Source organism: Acipenser ruthenus, chromosome 8, assembly GCF_902713425.1.
Source record: "Acipenser ruthenus chromosome 8, fAciRut3.2 maternal haplotype, whole genome shotgun sequence".
NCBI lineage: Eukaryota > Metazoa > Chordata > Actinopteri > Acipenseriformes > Acipenseridae > Acipenser > Acipenser ruthenus.
The window spans coordinates 22,595,029-22,610,992 of record NC_081196.1 but is presented as its reverse complement, the minus strand read 5'-3'; the positions used below and the strand labels follow the sequence as shown (position 1 = coordinate 22,610,992).

General features: G+C 37.4%; 1 protein-coding gene across 2 annotated transcripts; it reads right to left on the bottom strand.

The window, feature by feature from the left end:
* Positions 1-1,034: 1,034 nt before the first annotated feature.
* LOC117406563 (hormonally up-regulated neu tumor-associated kinase homolog A-like) lies at positions 1,035-15,737 on the bottom strand. 2 transcript variants are annotated; one of them, XM_034010646.3, is made up of 9 exons: positions 15,088-15,737; positions 12,722-13,014; positions 11,627-11,682; positions 10,618-10,753; positions 9,301-9,428; positions 4,440-4,575; positions 3,603-3,771; positions 2,628-2,799; positions 1,035-1,759 (listed from the first exon to the last, which is right to left on the bottom strand). In XM_034010646.3, the coding sequence occupies exons 1-9, from the start codon at positions 15,319-15,321 to the stop codon at positions 1,110-1,112; spliced, it is 1,974 nt and encodes a 657-aa protein (XP_033866537.3). In that variant the 5' UTR covers positions 15,322-15,737; the 3' UTR covers positions 1,035-1,109. The 2 variants fall into 2 exon arrangements, with proteins under 2 accessions (XP_033866537.3, XP_058884698.1); XM_059028715.1 differs by lacking the exon at positions 2,628-2,799 and having other exon boundaries at positions 1,264-1,759.
* Between the last annotated feature and the right edge of the window lie 227 nt (positions 15,738-15,964).

Genomic DNA, 15,964 nt, shown 5'->3' with positions numbered 1-15,964 from the left:
TTTTAATTTTTACTTGCTATAAATCTTACAGGATAAGGTGTTAAAAGCTTTGAAATGTCAAACAGTTTCTGTTGTTCCATATAAGAAGCATTTTTAACTTTATAATAAAATAATTGCACATTTATTTCCCTGAACTGTTCAAAATGTAATAAAAAATACTGTACTTACAATGAGTTTGTTTTAGATACACTTCAAAATATAGGTAGATAAAGCTCTGTACTACTGTATTTAAACTTTCTTAACTTATTTATTACATGAAAGAATCTTTCATTATCTCGGAAATAACTTAAATGTGAATGCTTATACTTCATCACAGTCTTCTGTAGTAAATGTATTATTATTGCATGCTTTCAGTTTTCTTTCATCCTTCAACTGAGCACTGCACTCTGATGCCAAGACACAGAAACAAGCAAATCCTACCAATAGAAAACACACACACAGAGAAAACAACAAACCAAATAGCCATTACAGCACTAATAAACAAACCTAATTAAGTTAATTAAAAAGAAAAACACTAGACACTGAACTACACAGGGTCAAATATGACTGTAGTAGCACTGTTTGGCTATTTTTGCATTGTACTTGTATAATGCTTGCATTTTATAATAGCATCCCTAGGCTTTCTTTTCCCTCCTGAACACCCCATTATTCAGTCCTAGACCTCTCAAGAACAGTACCAGTTGTGCTGAATTGTGTTGTGGTTCTGCGATGTGGAGACTAAACTCTCATTTCAGTTGGGATCACCTAGGCTATTTGGTATTTCAAGCCTCTTCACTATACAAGGGCAAAGTATAGCCCAATATTTTCTATACATTAAACATTTGATGTGTGTGGTTCTCCACTCGTTTCTTTATCTTTAGATAACCCCAGGTTTTACACACAAAGGGATAACCTGAAATGCACAAACAACTGACATTTTTTTGTGACAGAACATAAATTATGATGGTGCAATTAAAATATGTCCCCAGAGGAGTACATTGTTGGTGTCCTGTAGTCTTCATTTTTACAAAAAGGTAACTAAAATATAACACCTGTAGTTTGAAGTGTATCCATTTTATTGTGTCTTTGGTTTTTAATTTAACCATTAACCACTTTGTGTAAAGCTTTGTTCAGCATAAACTCATCAGAGCCCCCGTTGCACGGAACTTGTTCTGCACCTGATAGGACTGCGCTGTGGCAGGCATGTTCATTTCCACAGGCTTCTCAGTCTTAAATTGAACATTTTGATTCCTTTTCCTCAGCATCTGTCCTATACCCATCATTGGGAACCTCCCTCGGTTTTTAACACAGCCTGGGCATCCTGAATCACCAGTCCCTTTGTTGTAAGACACAGTCAAATCTGAAGAGATCCTGTCTGGTTTCAATGGGCTCTTCTTGTCCTTGCCTGTTAAGGTCACATGTGTGCTGTAAACCACAGGCTTATTTGAACTTGTGTGTTCTGGCTGTGAGGCAGGAGACTGTTTTTCATTTGAAAACCTGTGGGAGAATGCAGAGCTGGCAAATTTGTACCAGGGTGTTGATTCAGTATGTTCTGGTTCTCTATCCACAGAATCAGTGGAATGATCTGAACCGATTCCCAACCGGGGGTTCTTGTCTTCCCTTCCCAAACTGAAGTTGTCCTGCTGGAGATATTCTTGTCTTCTAATGGGTTGTGGTGTTCTGGGAAAAGTAGGCTGCATCTCCAGGTATTCCAAGGAACATGAAGTGACACATCCACCTTCACTGGCTTCGTCAGCACATAAAATACCACGCAGAAGTGCTGCAGTGAAGGAAGGGTTCATTTAGGACACATATACCAGTACATTAGGCTATCGTTTACTTAGGGTTAATGTCTGCAAACACACTGAAAATAATTCATTAAAGTGAAACTATAAGGAATTATTTTTAAATAAGCAGATACATTTTTGTTCACCTTGCAAAAAACAACCACCAGTTCATTGTTTTATATAAGCTCTTTCATTCTCTGGGATTGTAAGAGGTCCAGTGTCATTTGTGAACAAAAAATGACAGCCACTTTTCAATGGTACTCGAAACAGTTGATAATTTACTCATAACTCATAAATTTGCTCGACCTCTACTTTCCACTGTTTTAGTATGGTAGTTAGTGGTAATAAGGATCAATAATTTAACCCTGGGGGTAAATTGAGTGGTGGTATTAAAATGTGCCTCTGTTTAGATCATTATAATAGACTGGTGACAGTCACACCTTGGTGTGCTAGGCGAGACAACACTGTACTGCTGAAACCTTTACAACAGTTGAAATTTCTCCCATTCATCTGTGAATCAATGTGAAAAAGTGGAGGAAAAATGCACAGGCAATTAAGATTAAATCCCCCCCGAATCAAGAATGGAATCCAAGCTAATGCATTCCTCTCATGATAAGACAGGGCACATGGTATCAACATCTAGCAGTAGTGATATACTATAAACACTGCCAGGTGTGAGATCTCTACCAGGCTTCATTCCTTCTCTGTTTTTAGGAACATTCTAGACAAAAGTATTATTTTCAAGAGGGTCCTGAAAGACTCAGCATTTCTGAAATTTCTAGAAAGTCAAAATATACAAATCCTAGCGTTCTACACAAATAGTCTTTAGTGCAATTTAAGTGTGTAGCTGTTAGTTCTCACCTCTCTCTTGCTGAATTGCTCGTTGGGGTTTTTTGTCTATCAGCAAGGCCTTTGTGCTTTGAGCCAGAGTACATGGGTGCTGTTTAGGGACAACAGGGATTTTCTCTATTTTTTTATTCCAAGGTGTCTGCTGTAGTTCAATTATTCTCTCTTGCTCCTTGAATTTTCTTTCCTTGAGTATAAAATAAAATGTATATTTTAAGTATTTAGTAATATAAAAATTATAATAAAGGTGATAAAGCAATTAAAACATTTGAAAACGTTTTAAAATACTATGAGAAAATGTGGACACACTGAATATTGGTGCCTTCGTGTCCATGAAGCCATGTGACCACTTAAAAATCTGAAGTTTACTAGTTAAGGCAGTTGGCTGATTATTTAAGTTGAATGTTAATATAGATTCTGCTGTAAACGGCACATTTAAAAGGATGTTATTATAATGCCTTGCTGATATTTTTACATAAATGTAATTGTTAACAGTGGAGTGGAGTAGGGTAATTTCTTAGGACTCTCAGTGATTCAAATAAATGTAAGCATTATCTACTGACTGTGCTGAAATGCACACAACTGCCATCATATTGCTTCACAGCACAGTCACAAAGCTTGGCAGCAGAAGGGCATGTCAGTCACACAGGCTGAGTTACTGCTTTCACAGCTCTCTGCCTCAGACAGTGGATCATGCAACTGCTTCCCAGGTTGTCGGCAAAACCTGCTGACTGGGTTACCAGCACAGCAAATTGAACAAGCGTTAGCAATAAAATGGACATTTGTTTGGTGGAGGTCTTAAGAAACATTTGCTTTTTTCACAGTGGGAATGATTACACAAGCATATCCAGGGAGGTCAGAAAGCTTCTGGCCCCTTTTAGAAAAAGCTACTTATTAATTTGCATTAGTCACCAGTTGCATGAAAAATACAGAATAGGGATTGTTTGGCAAATATTAATCAGAAATATTTACTGCCATGTAGATACTTACTTTAAGTTCTCTTAAGTATCTCTCCAGCTTCTTGTTTAACAGAAAGTAGGCAGTGAGTGTGTGGCAGGCTCTGTTGGATATCACTGTGTTGACTACTTCACTGTGTTTGTATCCCAGTTTCTCAGTCATGTGCAGCAACACACTCTGGTTCAGCTCCTTCATGTGTATCCTAAAGACAGGGCACACATACAACTTGGTAACCATTCCAATGCTTCATCAGTACGCACACGTACCGGAACCTCATCCCACATGATAAAAAACAATTCATAATAAAAAAATAACATTTATATTGTGCCATTTTATAATATTTAACTTCTGATATGTTTATTACTATATGTGCTGTCTATCAGTCTCTATTGCTGTTTTTAACTAGTGGGACTGTTTCTAAAAAGACTGTATCCCTGACCCCCACCCCTCCTGTAACAGTAACAGTTGCCACAGTTGCACAGCAGGCATAAATTACCTTTGTTCAGCCCAAGCTGTCATTTATACAACTTCAGTTTTCAGGAATCCTTTCAGTGTCAGTCTCTATGATTGACAAAGGTAGTAAGCCTGGTAAATAATTATATAAGCAGAAACAACAATAGGATATTAAATCAAGAAATGAAGTTTTCAGAACTGTGCCCTACCAATGAGCCTCAACTGTACTCTCTTCCCTGGCCTGCAAGGATGCAGTTGTGCCAGCAGATATACTGAAATTGAAACTGCAACCTTCATATGAGTGCTTGGAAATCCATTGCCAGTTCACAGCTCACCACCTTGATATAACGCACAATCAGAAAATAGCCCTTTGTACTTATTCCTCTCAATGTATTGTGTAAACTATAGTGCTGGTACCTGTTTGGATAAGGCGTCCGATATAAAGGTTTTCCTTGGTAATTTTCATTAAGCCACTGCTCAGCTAGAGCTTGCTGAATGTTTGGGCGCTTTGTTGGATCAGGTTCAAGTAGATTTCTCAGCATGTTGACTGCAGCTGCAAATGAAACAGTGAACTGTAAATAAAACAGGAGGAAACTACATTGGATGGCACAGATGTTTATGTGTAGGCAGCGTCAACACTGATGAAGGCACTGGCTGAAACGTTTGTCTACCCGACTTAAGGGTTGATTTGATCTACTCATACCCCGCTGGGATAAGCCACAGCTTGATTTCAGTAGAACATGTTACAGCAATGGGAAACCAGAACAATAACTGTTCCTTTTGGCAAGCTGTTTCTTGTTTCATTCTTCTAAGAAAATATCTGTACATTTTTAAATACCCTTTCAGTCACTGCCTGCACAATGGCACCACGTTCAGTTTCTTATCTATGTAACTATTTTAAAATGCATTTATGTTTTTTTCAAAGTTTTGGCAGGGCAACTTCTCAAACTACATAGTGTTCATACAAACTGTTTTAAAACTTCTAAAAATGAAAATAAGAAATGGTGACCTGAAGGGGATATACAGTATTGATTATTTTTCTTTCTGTATGAGTATACAATGAAGTAAACCCAGAACTGAAGTAATATAATGATATTCATTATCGGTAGACTGGGGCATTCAAACTGTAACCTAGACAGAACATTAGTTGAAAGAAAGCATTGTTGTTCATTAAAGCAATTGACCCTGCAGTTTTGTTTGTTTGTACACATTAAACACAGAGACAGGACTTCAGTCTAGTGATTTTTCAAAAGTATGAACCATCTGAAGAGCCTCTAAAGCAGGGGTCTCAAACTCAAGGCCCGCGGGCCACTTCCGGCCCGCCTAGCGCCACCTACTGGCCCTCCAAGCATAGTCCTTGATATCATTACATCAGGCCCGCCACATCAGAATGTTCTAAAGGCGCAGCGCAGACATTGCTCATTGTCCAATTGGCTGATGAAGCTGTACATTCAGCTGTACTTGCCTGCAGAGAGCCACACTGTTCGATCCTACATTTTCTGTCAGAGTTTCAAAATACAAAGTAAAGGATCAACTATCAAAACAACATCTGTGCATCACCTAATACCGCTCTGAAGTGAATATAGCGATTAACAATGATAGACTTATCTACATTGCCCTCGATTTTTATATTACTATTGTGTATGCAAATCGAGTCAACGTCAAAGTTATTCAGAACCACTCAGCATCTGACTGCCTCCCCATACAAATATTACCATGGAAACAACAACGGAAGGCTAATGTTTCGAGGAATTAACCCCAATCTAATCTCTTATATTCAAAAAGGCTGCACAATGGCTCTGCCAAAGAGAAAAGTTGATCAAGAACATAGGCAATTTCAAGAGAAGTGGACCATTGATTATTTTTTCGTTGAGTTCAACAGCAATGCAATGTGTCTGATTTGCAAGGAGAAAGTTGCTGTTTTAAAAGAATATAATCTCAAGCGCCACTATTCAACAAAACATGCAGATCATTACGACAAATATCAGGGAGATGAACGAGAAAAGACTGCTTTGCAGCTCAGAAAGGGGCTAACATTACAGCAAAATCTTTTTCATAAGGGGAAAAGGAATCAGAGGCCGCTGTTTTGGCAAGTTAAGTGGTGAGTGAAATGATCGCTAAAGCTGGGAAGCCGTTCACTGATGGTGAATTTCTTAAAGATTGCATCCTGAAGGTTTCTGAGATTATGAGATTGTGTGGTCCAGTGGTTAAAGAAAAGGGCTTGTAACCAGGAGGTCCCCAGTTAAAATCCCACTTCAGCCACTGACTCATTGTGTGACCCTGAGCAATCACTTAACCTCCTTGTGCTCCGTCTTTCGGGTGAGACGTACAGTGCCTTGCGAAAGTATTCGGCCCCCTTGAACTTTGCGACCTTTTGCCACATTTCAGGCTTCAAACATAAAGATATGAAACTGTAATTTTTTGTGAAGAATCAACAACAAGTGGGACACAATCATGAAGTGGAACGAAATTTATTGGATATTTCAAACTTTTTTAACAAATAAAAAACTGAAAAATTGGGCGTGCAAAATTATTCAGCCCCCTTAAGTTAATACTTTGTAGCGCCACCTTTTGCTGCGATTACAGCTGTAAGTCGCTTGGGGTATGTCTCTATCAGTTTTGCACATCGAGAGACTGAAATTTTTGCCCAATCCTCCTTGCAAAACAGCTCGAGGTCAGTGAGGTTGGATGGAGAGCATTTGTGAACAGCAGTTTTCAGTTCTTTCCACAGATTCTCGATTGGATTCAGGTCTGGACTTTGACTTGGCCATTCTAACACCTGGATATGTTTATTTGTGAACCATTCCATTGTAGATTTTGCTTTATGTTTTGGATCATTGTCTTGTTGGAAGACAAATCTCCGTCCCAGTCTCAGGTCTTTTGCAGACTCCATCAGGTTTTCTTCCAGAATGGTCCTGTATTTGGCTCCATCCATCTTCCCATCAATTTTAACCATCTTCCCTGTCCCTGCTGAAGAAAAGCAGGCCCAAACCATGATGCTGCCACCACCATGTTTGACAGTGGGGATGGTGTGTTCAGGGTGATGAGCTGTGTTGCTTTTACGCCAAACATAACGTTTTGCATTGTTGCCAAAAAGTTCGATTTTGGTTTCATCTGACCAGAGCACCTTCTTCCACATGTTTGGTGTGTCTCCCAGGTGGCTTGTGGCAAACTGTAAACGACACTTTTTATGGATATCTTTAAGAAATGGCTTTCTTCTTGCCACTCTTCCATAAAGGCCAGATTTGTGCAGTATACGACTGATTGTTGTCCTATGGACAGAGTCTCCCACCTCAGCAGTAGATCTCTGCAGTTCATCCAGAGTGATCATGGGCCTCTTGGCTGCATCTCTGATCAGTCTTCTCCTTGTATGAGCTGAAAGTTTAGAAGGACGGCCAGGTCTTGGTAGATTTGCAGTGGTCTGATACTCCTTCCATTTCAATATTATCGCTTGCACAGTGCTCCTTGGGATGTTTAAAGCTTGGGAAATCTTTTTGTATCCAAATCCGGCTTTAAACTTCTCCACAACAGTATCTCGGACCTGCCTGGTGTGTTCCTTGTTCTTCATGATGCTCTCTGCGCTTTAAACGGACCTCTGAGACTATCACAGTGCAGGTGCATTTATACGGAGACTTGATTACACACAGGTGGATTCTATTTATCATCATTAGTCATTTAGGTCAACATTGGATCATTCAGAGATCCTCACTGAACTTCTGGAGAGAGTTTGCTGCACTGAAAGTAAAGGGGCTGAATAATTTTGCACGCCCAATTTTTCAGTTTTTTATTTGTTAAAAAAGTTTGAAATATCCAATAAATTTCGTTCCACTTCATGATTGTGTCCCACTTGTTGTTGATTCTTCACAAAAAATTACAGTTTCATATCTTTATGTTTGAAGCCTGAAATGTGGCAAAAGGTCGCAAAGTTCAAGGGGGCCGAATACTTTCGCAAGGCACTGTAGTTGTAAGTGACCCTGCAGCTGATGCATAGTTCACACACCCTAGTCTCTGTAAGCTGCCTTGGATAAAGGTGTCTGCTAAATAAACAAATATAAATTTACGAAAGAGCCCTCATCCATCTACCCAAACCAGCCATATTATTGATGTATTTTGATACACTATGTAATTTGTGCATATGTGCATTGTTTTCCAAGAGATTCAGAAAAGAAAGAGGAGCATCACAAAACTACCACACAGTGCTGTACAATAAAGCTTAAAGTTCCTGCTAGACAGAAGCCTCCCATGGAATACACATATGAGTTAATTAAGGAAGTTAATGCAAAGAATGGTTTACATGAACCACTAACAACTCAAGAGAAGCATGTATACCTTTTGTAGTAACTGGGTGAAAGGTGATGTCTCCCTTTTAGTTTGGCATCAAATGGTAATAATTTACATAGCTATTGCCACATGGGCTCCATCTCAGTATAATAAAGCAGTAATAACTTGGTATGATGTGCTTCAGTCCTAGACAGTAAAAAGCTGCTGTGAGATTCTGTGTAATAAAAACCACACTGATATCAGGCTGATGGTTCTATGGATGTACAATGAGTAACCAGAGGGAATTACTTCATTTTCAGATAAAACATGGCACAGTATTAATAATGAACAATATTAATGTGGATAAGAAGATAGAGTGTGTCTTACTAAAAACCCAGGACAGAATAAGCCATGTGCACAGCTTGCAACCACTACCTCATTATACAGTTTAAAAGCAATTTCCTTAGCAATCGCCAATCAGAGATACTTGAATTTCTGTGGAAGACTTCTATTTGTCTAGGTAGGTGCTGACTAACAACACTACAATACCAATAAGTACTGTAATTGTAATAAGAACCCATTAGTTTAAACTCAGTGTTCCACACTAGCATCTGATAGATGGACAAATATTATGAACTTTTACATATAGAAAACTTCAAAGCATTTACTCCAGACTTTAATTAACTCCTATTTTTTAACATGGTAAAATATCTGTTAATTTGACAAAACTAGAATCAAACAACTAAGTTTTATATTTCAAGGTTTCTTGAGCACTTTAAAGTTGTTTGTTTTTCATTTTGTAACATTCATATTTTTCCTCCTTTAAAAAAATAGTACTTAATTAAAGAATGGAGAAAACGCTTTGAAAATATAGCCCAATATGTCTAAACATTACTTATATGTATATTTGGTTACTGTAGTTTTATACTAACCTTTCTGGATAAATAAAGTCTGTATGACACTATAATACTTGGAACAACCAAACATATGAAGCTATACTACCATGAAGGCTCATTACCTGGAGAAAGGTGGACAGGGAGGGGGTTCATTTCTTTGTCCACCATCTTCTGGTGCAGGGCTCTCAGACTGAAAGGCTCCACAGTAAATGGCAAAGTCCCTATCAGCATTGCGTACATGTTCACACCTCTGTAAAACAAATGGAAAGGCTGAGCCTACAAGCCACTATCAAAGTGACACCAGATGGTAATGTAGCTTAGTATGCATTTAAAGCACAATCCCTGACATGTTTTTCCCTGTATAATAATCATGCCTGATCCCTGACATGTTTTTCCCTGTATAATAATCATCAATGAAGGCATTACTTTGTGCTACATGACATTTTTATCACATTAAACCGATATTATAACCATTCATGTTACAATATGAACTGCATTATGAAAGTTACTTTGTTCAGTAAACCACAAGTAAAAAGCTTTAGAATAAAGCAACATAATGAGCAACTGTGACAGAGACAGAATGATTCTTGGTGATAAATCTCCCTCCTGACCTGCGAGGACACAATGTAAAGGGAACATAGTGACCTGGACTGGATGGCCTGACAATTCATTCCCAGGGTTAGGTGGAAGTCAGCCATCTAGAAAGGGGGCACAGCTGTGGTACATTAAGTCATTGCCCCAGAGGAAAAGTGATGTGGCAACCGCGGATTGGAGGAGAAATGGCTGCACTCGCTAATCAAGGGGGCGTGGCTAGGTGATCTGTTCCTTTGTTTATGGTTAAGAGAACGCTAAAGGACGAGTGAAATATTACCGTGAGTGTTTAGTGTTTGTTTGTTTTGTCGGTTCTTAATTGTACTGTTTGTTATTTACTAGACGGTTAACACGATCCGGAGCTGTCGCTTAAGGCCAGCACAAATCCGGACAACACTGCACCATTGTACACGGATAAATTGGATTTGCACCACGAGCACTAATAGCACTCACCCTGGACTTGGACTCGTGTTTGTATGTTGTGTGTGTATTTTTAAATACTGTGCTTATTATTCCAGGACTGAACCATTTATTGTTTACTGTTGTCATCAGACTATTGGATTACAAATTAAAACCACCATTTCACCAGTACTTTGTTGTCTGTCGTTATCTTGAACACTGCATCACCTCTACACCTGCGCACTGCAACACACCTTGCCACAGCAACCATTGAAGCTTTTTAGCATGTAATTTAGAGAAAAACCATCTCTTCACAAAGCTACATCCATTCAAAATACCACATTTGATGAGCATGTCTTGACAGAAAACCAAAAACCAGCAGCAATTTGCTTGGAAACATTGCATTTTCTTTAAATCTTATGAGTAAAAGATATTGTAAAGTAACTTACATAGACCACACATCCACTTTTGAGCTGTATTTCTTTCTGGACAGGAGCTCTGGGGCAGCGTAAGCTGGACTTCCACACTGAGTGCTAAAAGGATCAGAGTAACCCAAAATCCCAGCGCAATTGCTCAGGCCAAAATCTGAGAAAACAATTCAATGAAACTGAAATTTCTTGGAGGAACAAATACCAGAACAACTGCTTTAAATGCAGTACATACATTGGCATACATTTACAAAGGAGAACCATTCTTTCTGAAACACATTTTTCATTCCATTGGAAAAAAAATTTAAAACTCCAATAGCACCTATACCAAAGAAATACATACACACATATATATATATATATATATATATATATATATATATATATATATATATATATATATATATATATATATATATATATAAATAATAGAAAGATGGAATTGTATTCATATGGATCACAAATACAACCAATGATTTTGTTTTCTCTTGTTATTGAATAGATTCCACACAAACAGGTAGAGCGAGTTATGTGTGTTTGTGACATCAGTGTGCAGCTTTAATCTGCTTCACAAAGACACATGAAAGGAATTGCAGCTGATCTGTACAACAACCATTTACGTAATTAAAATAGGGCCCACCCTACCATTTACGTAATTAAAATAGGGCCCACCCTACCATTTTACATACCCAGTACTTTTATTGGTAAAAATACACTAAAGAGACTCCAATGTACTGGTAAGAGATGTTCAAACTCTGATACACAAAGGGCTCTGTTTTAATTATCTAAACCGAATTGTATTCAGACCCCCTGCTGTTAATATCAATTGAATAGAGTCTTTATTTAGATGCATCAGCAGAACGATGCATTAGAAACAGTGCTTTGCAGTTGTTGGTATTGTAAATGACAAACACGGCTGTGGTAACCTGTATTTTGTATTGTACACACATGATAATAAGGAACAATATTCAATAAGCAAAAAATAGCAGTACAGAAAGGAAATCCATTTTTTATAACATTTTTTTTTTACCTATAAGCTTTATATTGTTCTCCTCATCCAGCAAAAGATTTTCTATCTTCAGGTCTCTGAATGAAATAAAAGTACATACAAATTATATGATGCAAGAGATACATAATGATTAAGTCATTGTGTATTCATAAAAAACAACCTGTAGAAGTTTGTTTTTCACACAACAATCTCTTTCTCTAAAATGTCACTGTTTTTAACGGTCATGAATTCATCAATGCTGGATGTTAAGCACATTCACGTGCAAAGGGGGAAACGTATTCGATTAGTTATGCGACAGCTGCACAGAGACGTAAACCCCTCATATCTAATACAGCTGCATTGAAGGGTTCAACTTAGAAACATTTTAGTTTACGATACTGTATTTTTTAATCAGTAACTTATCAAACTGTTATGGCTACTGCAGTTACTACTGTTCCAGTATATTTATTTATTTGTGTTTACATTACATTACACAATTCCACACTTTTTCATATTGTTGAGAAACCATACAAAACCAAAAAAAACCACTTTATTCAGGACGTTTAATTTATTCAAAAAACTGAACAAAACTGTTTGTGTTTAAGACATCACAAAAATTCAGTTTCTAAAACCCACTGTTTACGATTATGACCTTTACTGTACTTTTGAAAGAAAATGGTTCCAATCATACCCAAAAGTCTGACAAGCACAGTGTCTTAAATTATATTATTCGGCATGCATGACATTTTTGTGTGCCATACAATTGAAACGTTGTCTCAAGTCACAAGGCATTATTTCTCAGGGGTACACTGTGGTGCCTTGTTCAGGTTTCTAGCTCTCTGAAACACTTCTCCTACTGAACAGTCAAGCCCAGAAAACTATCAGAAGAGAAATGCAGTATAGACAAGTCAAGTTACAGAATACCATATGGGTAAACGAGAACGATGGTCTCAACCTAGCTGTTATAAAATCTTCATGCAATTCAGCACAATTGACTTGGGACTGAAGGGCAGGGGGTGTTTAGGTCAGGATTGAAGTTTACTTTTATACATGTATCATGCCTGACTGAAGTCAGTAGCCATTGTCCCTCATCTTTCATCAGCACTAAATTCACAAAGACATTAAAGGCTGTGTTACCTGTGAACGACCCCGGCTCTATGAAGGTGCTCCACTGCCATGACCAGTTGTCTAATGTACTTCTGCGCTTCATATTCTTCCAGTCTCTTCTTCTCACAGATCTTGTGCATTAAATTGCCTCCAGGGCACAGCTCCATGACCAGGTAATAGCTGTTTTCTGTTTCCAGTATGTCCAGCAACTGGGTGATATTGGGGTGTCTGATCATTTGTTGAATCTGGCCCTCACGTCTCAGGTTCTTCGTCACATAAGAATCCTTCTTGGCTTTCTTTTTATCAATAACCTTTATCGCAACCTAAGAGAGTGTAAGATATAAGGTTACATATATAGTATGTAAGTATAATGAATATATCATTCATATAGCATACAGTGAAAAACATAGAAACCAAACAGTGTTGCAACTATACCGTAGATTTTCATGGGCAACTTAGGCAAGTGTAAAACACAAACATCCTGTAAAAAGATTGGCAACTTAATTGTATTTCAATGCATCCCCATCATTGGGGCATAGAGTCATCTTCATTGTTGCACAACTAATGAGGCATGTGTAAACTGAAGAAAATGACGGTTTCGCTCACTAAAGAGAATGACTTGTAAGTTATTTTAAAATGATATTAGAAATAATATTCGAATTGTTATAAAGAGGCTGAAAATATATGTGTTAATACACTAAATGTTGGTTTGCTGTTCAATGCAGTAGTTTAGTACACTCTTGACTGTTGATGGGTTATTTTCAAGCTTGTCAGATTATATTGAGTACATTTCTATTAAACAACATAACATAACAACATAACAACCTTTGGGGTAGGACATTTCTTATATTGGTTAGGGTCATCTTCTCTTCAATTAGCCTACACTTTAGTATTCAGGGATTTGCATCTATTTGACTATTATAGTTTTCAAATGTGATTGAAACTATTTAATATATAGGATAACTTAGCAGTGTGGAGTAGTGGTTAGGGCTCTGGACTCTTGACCGTAGGGTTGTGGGTTCAATCCCCGGTTGGGGACACTGTTGCTGTACCCTTGAGCAAGGTACTTTACCTAGATTGCTCCAGTAAAAACCCAACTGTATAAATGGGCAATTGTATGTAAAAAATAATGTGTTAAAAAATAATGTAATTGTATGTAAAAATAATGTGATATCTTGTAACAATTGTAAGTCGCCCTGGATAAGGGCGTCTGCTAAGAAATAAATAATAATAAATATGCAAAGAAAAGCAAACAATACCAATCTGTTACTACAGCCGTGAGACAAATTATAATTAAAATGTAGTTGCATGTTATAAACATGTATACGATTTACTAATACATTTAAACTGATGCAAAAGTAAATATGTTACATAGTATTAAATTTGAATTATTGGCGCTTATTACATGTAACCCTATTTGAAATACAGCACTTTAATGTTTTTTTTTTTAATTCCGTTTTTTTCTTTTAGTATTAAATAGCGTAAACTTTGCACTGATGGAAAAACATAACAGTGATATATTTTTAAATCTGTCCTCTTACTCTGAGCTACCAGTTTTGACAATAAACTAACAACACCTTGTACTGTCAATATTTCACTTTAGTGTACGGCACTTACTGTTTTACCTTCACAGATGGACTCGTATACAGAGAACATCATCTTGTGAGTTGTTACAAAAAAGGTATTAATCCCCGGTTTATACGACTTTGTCAACATAAATGACCAGGACTGAGAGAGACACACAGATGGAAATTCAGAGGCACGTCTGGTGTGCTGAATGTGTCTCTTTTTAAACCGAAACTGTGAGTTTTGGTCACTAAAAATAAATAATAAATAATACTAACATTCAACGCTTTACAAATTGAGATAACAGTCCACAAAGATGTTGGTTTTTAGTGGGGGTCCGTCTGGGTGGAGGAATGTGAAAACAAACAAAACCTGTCCAGGCTGTTTTTACAATAATTAATTTAATAGCGGTTAGTTAAAAACATAAGACTCCAATTTAAATGTGAAAAGTGGCAATTTGATTTATTTATATAAGCTTAAATAACCAGTTACTTTGTAGAAAATTCAGTGCAAAGTCTATATATCTCTTGCTCTTATTGTATTACTTGTATTGTAACACTTGAAATGTATTTGCTTACGATTGTAAGTCGCCCTGGATAAGGGCGTCTGCTAAGAAATAAATAATAATAATAATAATAATAATAATAATAATAATAATAATAATAATAATAATAATAATAATATCGTACACATTTCTCATTTTGGTTTTGATTTGTAGTAACTGTTATTTAGTTTAAATAACATATCCTTTAAATTAATTTATTTTAGATTGAAATATATAAATGCACTGTAACTCCCAACAGATTTTACTAAAAAGAAAAAAAACATACCTTTTCGCCCGTCGTGACATGTAATCCCTCTCTAACTTTTGCAAAGGAGCCCTCTCCCAGTTTCCTTCCAATAAGGTAATTTCCAACTCGTTTGTTGTGTTGAAAATTACGAAGGTATTCCTTGGAAACACAGCTGAGGAAGGACGGGAGACTACTTTCTCCTGGAAAAATATGAGATTTTCCTCCCAAAAATCCGTTACGCTCTGGAAGCATTCCTCCGACAGCTGCTGGCATCCTGCTGCACTGGCAAGTCCTCCTCACAAACACCCCGTGAGAAAGGGAGCTACTTCACTCGGGGCTTTCGTTTACTGAGATCAGACAGGGTAAGCGGAGTCAGCAAGGGACAATATTGAGGAAAAGTCCCTGGTACCAATCTTAGCCAAAATACTTAACATGCAGCAGAACATTCACACCTGTTCAATCCATTATTTAATTCTCATAATTTAAAGGTAAGCATACTGCAGTAAAAATTGAAGTATAGTTGTATAGTAAAAAATACAAAGCATTGATCGAGTTGTCTGCACTGAATCCAGTGTGCAGAGTTACAGTAAAGGCTCAGTGTTGTGTTTGTATGTCCCTGACGAATTCCTCTCCCAGCGCATAAGTGTTGTTGTTGCTACTGCTGCTGCTGTCTGTGTGTTGGGTGACGCTGTAAAGTTTCTCGGAACTGAAAAGCTTCATTCAGTTTGGATTCCAGTAATTAAATCGGTTCACAGGCGGCGGGAGCACATGTGATCTGACCCCCCTGCATTGCATGTAAATCTTTCAAATCCAGCCGCCCCTATTTCCCATATGCAAATACAGTAGTATAATACAGTGAATGACAATGGTAGAGAGAAACTGTCCACCTCACCTAAAGGCTACAACTTGTTTGTAT